The sequence below is a fragment of the Salmo salar genome, chromosome 15, assembly GCF_965601325.2.
Source record: "Salmo salar chromosome 15, fSalSal1, whole genome shotgun sequence".
NCBI lineage: Eukaryota > Metazoa > Chordata > Actinopteri > Salmoniformes > Salmonidae > Salmo > Salmo salar.
Genome location: NC_138305.1, coordinates 95,616,513 through 95,625,856, shown reverse-complemented (window position 1 = coordinate 95,625,856; position 9,344 = coordinate 95,616,513). Strand labels below are relative to the sequence as shown.

Here is a 9,344-nt window from a genome sequence, read left to right as displayed (position 1 = left end):
TGACCACCTCCGGAGGTAGTCAGGCACGCATTGTGTCTGGATATCTTACAAGATCTGGACTGAGAAACCATCTAAATCATAAATATTTTGCCCTCTAAAATCATTGACTTATTACATCAATATAAGTGTCTTACAATGAATAAACATTATTTTGAAAGAATAGCTGTGAAATAATCTGCATGAAGGAAGGGACCAGGAAATCTGGCCACAATGCGGACACAGTGGACAGATAACAGACACATTTTAATACCATGTGTAGACACATTTCTGGAAATGTGGGCTTAAATCAGAATATAGACAGGATCAGGACAAAGGACCAGGTATAAACGGGGCTTTACATAAAAACAATCTGCTTTGAAGTTTCACACTTGACATGGCTAAGTATTTGAAGTCATGGGTATTAAGTGAAAAGTATATATGCCTCAAGAATCAAGCATGTGACAGGAAAAGTGTAGTCAATTAAATAAAATTGTAGCATAGCAAGCACAGATGGGTAGGAGGAATATAGGGCATCATTTAAGAAAAACTATCACACAATATTTTCATTGACTGTAGGTTTCTAGGTCCTCACACGCTGAAACATGGTCAAGCTTTAGTTGCTGTGCATCAACCTCATTCATACTAAAAACATACTGAACAAAAATATAAAGACAATGTAAAGTGTTGGTCCCATTATTCATGAGCTGAAATAAAAGATCCCAGAAATGTTCCATAAGCATTGAAAGCTTATTTCTTTCAAATTCTGTGCACAACTTTGTTTACATCCCTGTTAGTGAGCATTTGTCCTTTGCCAAGATAATCTATCCACCTGACAGTCCACCAGATCTGTTTCCAGATAATGTTACGTTAATTTCTCTACCATAAACTGCCTCCAATGTCGTTTTAGAGAATTTGGCAGTACGTTCAACCGGTCTCACAACCGCACACCACGTGTTAACACGCCAGTCCATGACCTCCACATCCGGCCTCCTCACCTGTGGGATCATCTGAGACCAGCCACCCGGACAGCTGCTGAAAATTGAGGATATCTGTCTGTATTAAAGCCCTTTTGTGGGGAAAAACTCATTCTGATTGGCTGGGCCTGGCTCCCATGTGGGTGGGCCTATGCCCTCCCAGGTCTACCTATGGCTGCACCCCTGTGAAATCCATAGATTAGGGCCTAATTTATTTATTTCAATTGACTGATTTCCTTATATGAACTGTAACTCAATAAAATCGTTGAAATCGTTGCATTTATAATTTTGTTTAGTATAGTTTGAATGGCCTTTTTTGGTTTATTTTGACACGGAAGAAATCAGAGGGGTTACAGGCAGTTGTTAGAAACAGATTAAAGGGTTGGAGCGGGGATGGAACCCAATCATCCAGTGGGGAGAGGAGTATACATGTGTCTAAGCCGGGAGCGTTACCGCTGGACAACGGCCTCTGCTCTTCTATCTTTTCTCTTAATCAAATCAGATCAAATTTGTTTCAGAAATGAGAAAAAATAACCCAGTCTGCGTAAATATGTAATATCATTGTCACGTCCTGACCATAGTAAGTTGTTATTTTCCATGGTAGAGTAGGTCAGGGCGTGACAGGGGGTGTTTGTCTATGTTTTGTATTTCTATGTTCAGTTTCTAGTTTTGTATTTCTATGTTGGTTTTGTTTGGTATGATCTCCAATTAGAGGCAGCTGGTTGTCGTTGTCTCTAATTGGAGGTCATATTTAAGCTGATGTTTGTCCCACCTGTTTTTGTGGGTGATTATCTTTTGAGTAGTGTTTATTTCTCTGCTTCACGGTTTGTTGTTTTTGTTATTCTAGTTATTTGTGTATTGCAACGTTTCACGGAATAAATAAATGTGTGGAACTACAACCATGCTGCATTTTGGTCCGATCCTTTTGACAGCCGTGACAATCATAAAAGTAATAAGTCATCTTCTGAAGGAAAGCCACATTTAATCAAATATTTTCTGTAAATTTTCAATCAATCTCGCTCTCTCATAAAATCAATGTAAAGTAGGGGAAAAAATATCAATTTCAGATGGCAAAAAGCACCAGATGCTGTCCAGAATCAGAGAAGGGTCCTGGATCCCCGACTGGAGTACTGAAATAGAAAATCTGTGTGTCCCCAACCAAGGCAAGAATGTCTGCACGTTCAGAGAAAAATGGGTAATCTGATGGACCATTTTCAGCTGGCGAGGCCACTGTGTGTGTGTTCTTTGTGATTCGGTTCCCTTGTCATCAGACAGACAGCTGTGGACAGAAAGTAGAGAGCTTGGGACTATAAGTTTCTATCAGAATTTTTGTCCAAATTGAGTTATTGACATAGCCTTGTTCCGTTCAATGTTCTCTACCTACAGTATATAGTACACAAAATATCCCAATTCATGTTGTTAAGTTCAAAATAATACAAGATCAACATTGCTGACACCATTCAAACCAGTAGGCATTCCCCCTACTGTCTGTAACTTCAATTCAATACATTTTTTCAATCGATTTCAGACAATTTGTCACAATGAATCAGTCTACCGTCTTCAAACAATAAACAGTACCTGTTATATATCACATACAGATTCCTTTTAATTATAGCAAAGCATTATACACTCTAATATTTTCCCACTGAAATTGCAATCCCCAAGTCTAGCTGCCTGAACATAGTATTAAACTACAGCTTGTATGGCATCTCAGTGCACACAAATAACAATTATTTATATAGCGCTTTTCAAAGACCCTAATACGCTTAAAGGTTTCAAGGTTGTCATTAATGTATTACTTCACTGATCAGTGCAATTTCTAAGAAGTCTTGGCCTCTTTACAATTTGAAGTAAATAAACTTGTATTTGTATGTGCATAATTACAAAGTATGCAGCACTGAATTGTGTTTGGATTGGCTGAAGATTTATAGATAGTCACGCAAGGACAGCAAATTGTTATCTGATTTCAGCATATGTCTCCTTGAAGTCGTTGACAAACTGGCACACCAAGCCAAACAGCTCCTGAGAATCTTGATCCATCGGCTCTCCGAATTTAACCTTCAAGAAAAAAGACAAATGACCCAAGGTATTATTTTTGACATCTCAAGTCCAAAGCACTTCAGTTGCTTTCATTCTTTCAGAGGTTATAATACATTTGTCTAATTCCTGGGGTTAACCGATGTCCCTGGTTCGATTGGGAAGCATAACGTAAGTCCGTATCATTGCAAACTCCAATTATTATAATGAGCTGATAAACTGCGTGAGCATGGAAGCAATTATTGGACTTAAATATCTTCAATGAGACAGACGGGTGGCCATGGCATGAATCCATGGCTACACTTAACTCACTACAGGGTCAGCTAATACAAAGGGTGTGTCATTAAAACAGTGGCTCAAGAGTAACATCTAATATCAGTCAAACACGGCTCAACTGCTACAGTATATGACCACACCACTAATCAGAAAACCTAAGCCAACAACACTGCAGCACATATGGAACTCTGAATTTAACCTATTAACTTTATAGTATTTTGATGCATTTCACCCTAAATAAACATGCCCATACAGTAACACTGGGAGAGCAATTTAACCATGCAGTATAGGCTACTACCATTGGTTCCGTGTCTGACTGCAGGATTTTTTTCCCCCTGGGGAGCAGAGAGAAGGTTCTGATAATGTCACAGATATAAGCTGTGTCAGGGTCAGTCTTCTCCCTCTCGCTCTCTCTCTCTCTCTCTCGCTTTCTCTGTCTCTCTCCTCTCTATGCTGCTGCTGGCTCAGGTTGTAGCACATCATTATTGGTGTGTGTGCGTGCGTCCGTGTGTGTACGAGAGGGTGGGAAGGATAAAGTTTGGAGTGCGCAGGAATTTAATTGTGGAACCTACTATATCACAATTTCCTGGCAAGGCTCACCCCTCACCCTGGCAAGGCTCACCCGTCACTCTGTCAAGGCTCACAACTCAAACCCAGAACACAACAGAGTCAGATGGACTCTTTGTGATGATGGATTGTCCTTCTGGAAATAGGGGAGGTTGGAAACTGGCCGTTACTTTCTTGAAAAATACATTGTTCTGTAAGAGTTTTACTTTGTTCTGACTGGGCAGAAACAGCACCTAGGCTGATGCCAAACTACACTAAAATAAAGAAGGTGTATTAAGTTGGTAAATATCCCTATGCATCTTCTTATCTGTATCAATAAGTGACACTCCGACATCTTGTCTATGTCTGAATCTGAGAGACAAACCACTTCCGTTAGATATCTACGGAGAAAAAAAATGTATGAAATGTATGCATTCACTACTGTAAGTCGCTCTGGAGAAGAGCGTCTGCTAAATGACTAAAATGTAAATGTAAATGTAATAACCTCCAGTGTATTATAGTATTAATAGGGATAGCCTCTAATACCCTCTTGTGTATTATATTATTAATAGGGACAGACTCTAATACCCTCCTGCTTATTATAGTATTAACAGGGACACTCTAATACCCTCGTGCATATTATGGTATTAATAGGCACAGACTAATATCCTCCTGCGTATTATAGTATTAATAGGGACAGACTCTAATACCCTCCTGTGTATTACAGTATTAATAGGGACAGACTCTAATACCCTCCTGTGTATTAGAGTATTAATAGGGATAGACTCTAATACCCTCCTGTGTATTACAGTATTAATAGGGACAGACTCTAATACCCTCCCATGTATTACAGTATTAATAGGGACAGACTTTTTAACCCTCCCGTGTATTACAGTATTAATAGGGCTTCGTAGTAGCCTAGTGGTTAAGAGGTTGGGCCAGTAACCGAAAGGTTGCTGGTTTGAATCTCCGAGCTGACTAGGTAAAACCTGTTGATGTGCCCTTGAGCAAGGCACTTAAAACTAATTGCTCCTGTAAGTCACTCTGGACAAGAGTGTCTGCTAAATGACTAAAATGTAAAATAGGGACAGACTCTAATACCCTCCTGTGTATTAATAGGGACAGACTCCAATACCCTCCTGTGTATTACAGTATCAATAGGGACAGTCTGTGGTCTATACTAACTATTATATATCAAATTTAAACATCTGCTGCAGAAGTAACCTTGAAGATAAAACATTTTGAAATATACACTACCGTTCAAAGGTTTGGGGTCAGTTAGAAATGTCCTTGTTTTTGTCCATTAAAATAACATCAAATTGATCAGAAATACAGTGTATGTGTACTAAGCAAGAGGGCAAGTACATTAGAGTGTCTAGTTTGAGAAACAGACGCCTCACAAGTCCTCAACTGGCAGCTTAATTAAAAAGTACCGGCAAAGCACGAGTCTCAACGTCAACAGTGAAGAGGCAACTCCGGTATTCTGGCCTTCTAGGTAGAGATCCTCTGTCCATTGTCTGTGTTATTTTGCCCATCTTAATCTTTTATTTTTATTGGCCAGTCTGAGAAATGTCTTTTTGTTTGCAACTCTGCCTAGAAGGCCAGCATCCCGGAGTCACCTCTTCACTGTTGACATTGAGACTGGTGCTTTGCCGGTACTATTTAATGAAGCTGCCAGTTGAGGACTTGTGAAGCGTCTGTTTCTCAAACTAGACACTCTAATGTACTTGTCCTCTTGCTCAGTTGTGCACCGGGGCCTCCCACTCCTCTTTCTATTCTGTTTAGAGCCAGTTTGCGCTGTTCTGTGAAGGGAGTAGTTCACAGCGTTGTACGAGATCTTCAGTTTCTTGGCAATTTCTTGCATGGAATAGCCTTCATTTCTCAGAACACGAATATACTGACGAGTTTCAGAAGAAAGGACTTTGTTTCTGACCATTTTGAACCTGTAATTGAACCCACAAATTCTGATGCTCCAGATACTCAACTAGTCGAAAGAAGGCCAGTTTTATTGCTTCTTTAATCAGAACAGCAGTTTTCAGCTGTGCTAACATAATTGCAAAAGGGGTTTCTAATGATCAATTAGCCTTTTAAAATGATAAACTTGGATTAGCTAATACAACGTGCCATTGGAACACAGGAGTGATGGTTGCTGATAATGAGCCTCTGTATGCCTATGTAGATAATCCATAAAGAAATCTGCCGTTTCCAGCTACAATAGTCATTTACAACATTAACAATGTCTACACTGTATTTCTGATCATTTTGATGTTATTTTAATGGACAAAAAATGAGCTTTTCTTTAAAAAACAAGGACATTTCTAAGTGACCGCAAACATTTGAACGGAAGTGTATATCCTCTTCAATCCCCATTCCACCCTCCACAGTGGAAAGATAGATAAGCTGAAACAATGGAAAAGGGCCATCTCGACATTTCAGGACTAGAGGAACCATTTATCTCTGGAGGGGCAGCACAACAGACATATTAAAATAATAACTCAGGGATTACCAATATGTCAGAGTAGAGTTTCTTCATCTCCTCAGACCTCTTTGTCAGCAGGGAGAGATCGGTGTTGTACTTCTCAATCGCCATCTGGGGTGAGAGGGAGAAAGAAGAACATTATGTGATGTATAATATCAGAATACCTTCTGTTTTTTTGTTGCACCACAAAACTACCACTGCAAACTGACAGCAGACACCATAAGACAAAAATAATGCAATATGAAGCAACACTCAGTATACCAGGCAAATAGAAATTAACTTCCCTATGATGTGCTTATCTTCAGACAAGCACTGTGAATTAGTGATATAGTGTGATGGTGAAATGCAATAGACTGATGCTAATTCGGCATGTCAAAGTGTTTCTTGTGTTTCTCTTAATCTTATATCTGTTTGTCTGAATATGAACTGAAAAGAAAGAACAGGTCTATCAGAATAACTTACCTTCAGGTCTTTGGAAAACTTTGGGTGTTGATCGCCTTGGTTTCTTCTCTTGTACGTTTTCTTGTACTGAATGGTCTTCTGTAACTCATTCTTGAGAACTGGAGGGGATGACACATCATGTCCATCATCCATCATACCTGATCACTGAAGCAAATACTCTCTACTTTAAATCACTATTTTCTCCTTTCTGCTGCTGGATCAAGACAAGTGGCTGATCTGCACTCGTGTCAACTATTCAACACAATTCTTCAGCCAAAAAGTAATCATAAATGTCTATACATGAAGCTGATATTAGGCCTACATGTCTTCACACTTTACATGTAATTGCGCCATCAAACCAGTCATCTCTTTGAACTAGCTAGATCATCCCATCTTAGATAATATCATTCATAGGTATTTAAAAAAATGTATTCACTATAATTAGATCTCAGCACTGTAAAGAGCAACACCTGTTTTTTACAGAGACATTATTGGACAGGATTGGAAACGTGGTAGACTCACCGTCCACTTCAGCAGTGAGGCCTTTAATGGAAGCTGATCAGAAACACAGAGAGAAATACCTAACTGTTTTACCTAAACTGCTCCAATTGAAACATAAAGTACAGGTTATCGGGGCTTTGAACAAAATCTTGATTACTTACCCCCAGGGACAGTTTCGAATTCCGTCAACTCTTGTGGAAAAGTGGCCAAGCCGGGTTCGTGCAACATGATCTGCTCCACAAGGGCATGCAGCAAGGTGAACTTCCTGTCTATCCCACGGAGCTGGGAGAGCTGTGGGGTTGAAGAGGGACATTGAAAGGTGGGGTGCGACACACACTCCATTATAAAAAGAGTTTACGATAAATCCAATATTAATTTTATTGGTCACATACACATAGTTAGCAGATGTTATTGCGAGCGTAGTGAAATGCTTGTGCTTCTAGTTCTGACAGTGCAGTAATATTTAACAAGTAATCTAACATTAACAACTACCTAATACACACAAATCTAAGTAAAGGGATGGAATAAGAATATATACATATAAATATATGGATGAGTGATGACCAAGCGGCAATAGGCAAGATGCAATAGATGGTATAAAAATACAGTATGTATTAGTGATCCATTTATTAAAGTGGCCAATGATTTCAAGTCTGTATGTAGGCAGCAGCCTCTCTGTGTTATTGACGGTTGTTTAACAGTCTGATGGCCTTGAGATAGAAGCTATTTTTCAGTCTCTCGGTCCCAGCTTTGATGCACCTGTACTGACCTCACCTTCTGCATGGTAGCGGGGGGATCAGGCAGTGGCTCGGGAGGTTGTTGTCCTTGATGATCTTTTTGACCTTCCTGTGACATCAGGTGCTGTAGGTGTCCTGGAGGGCAGGTAGTTTGCCCCCGGTGATGCATTGTGCAGACCGCACCACCTTCTGGAGAGCCTTGCGGTTGTGGGTGGTGCAGTTGCCATTCAAGGAGGTAATGCAGCCTGATAGGATGCTCTCAATTGTGCATCTGTAAAAGTTTGTGAGGGTTTTAGGTAACAAGCCACATTTTTTCAGCCTCTTGAGGTTGAAGAGGCATTGTTGCGCCTTCTTCACCACACTGTCTGTGTGGGTGGACATTTTCAGTTTGTCCGTGATGTGTATGCCGAGGAACTTAAAACTTTCCACCTTCTTCACTGCTGTCTTGTCGATGTGGATAGGGGGTACTTACTCTGCTATTTCCTGAAGTCCACGATCATCTCCTTTGTTTTGTTGACTTTGAGTGAGAGGGTGTTTTCCTGACACCACATTCCAAGTGCCCTCACCTCCTCCCTATAGGCTGTCTCGTCATTGTTGGTGATCAAGCCTACTACTGTTGTGTCGTCTGGAAACTTGGGTGATTGAGTTGGAGGCATGCATGACCATGCAGTCATGGGTGAACAGGGAGTACAGGAGGGGGCTGAGCATGCACCCTTGTCGGGCCCCAGTGTTGAGGATCAGTGAAGTGGAGATGTTGTTTCCTAACTTCACCACCTGGGGGTGGCCCGTCAGGAAGTCCAGGACCGAATTGCACAGGGCGGGGTTGAGACCCAGGGCCTCAAGCTTAATGATGAGCTTGGAGGGTACTATGGTGTTGAATGCTGAGCTGTAGTAAATGAACAGCATTTCTACATAGGTATTTCTCTAGTCCAGATGGGATAGGGGAGTATGCAGTGTGATGGCGATTGCATTGTATGTGGACCTATTGGGGCGGTATGCAAATTGAAGTGGGTCTAGGGTGGTAGGTAAGGTGGAGGTGATATGATCCTTGACTAGTCTCTCAAAACACTTCATGATGACAGAAGTGAGTGCTACAGGGCGATAGTCATTTAGTTCAGTTACCTTTGCCTTCTTGGGTACAGGAACAATGGTGGTCATCTTGAAGCATTACATTTACATTTTAGTCATTTAGCAGACGCTCTTATCCAGAGCGACTTACAGTAGTGAATACATACATTTCATACATTTCATTTTCATTTCATGCATTTTTTTTAATTTTAATTTTAATTTTTTTGTACTGGCCCCCCGTGGGAATCGAACCCACAACCCTGGCGTTGCACACACCATGCTGGCACATCTGCGGCGAGGTTGTTT

General features: G+C 40.6%; 1 protein-coding gene across 1 annotated transcript in view; it reads right to left on the bottom strand.

The window, feature by feature from the left end:
* Positions 1-224: 224 nt before the first annotated feature.
* The window catches only part of LOC106572638 (uncharacterized), a 43,659-nt gene continuing 34,539 nt past the window's right edge, over positions 225-9,344 (bottom strand). The window contains exons 13-17 of the mRNA XM_082962183.1: positions 7,395-7,524; positions 7,255-7,287; positions 6,754-6,851; positions 6,319-6,402; positions 225-3,011 (exon numbers count right to left, since the gene is read on the bottom strand). Of these exons, the coding sequence (XP_082818309.1) occupies positions 2,910-3,011; positions 6,319-6,402; positions 6,754-6,851; positions 7,255-7,287; positions 7,395-7,524 (447 nt within the window). The 3' untranslated portion in view covers positions 225-2,909. The remainder of the gene's footprint in view (positions 3,012-6,318; positions 6,403-6,753; positions 6,852-7,254; positions 7,288-7,394; positions 7,525-9,344) is intronic.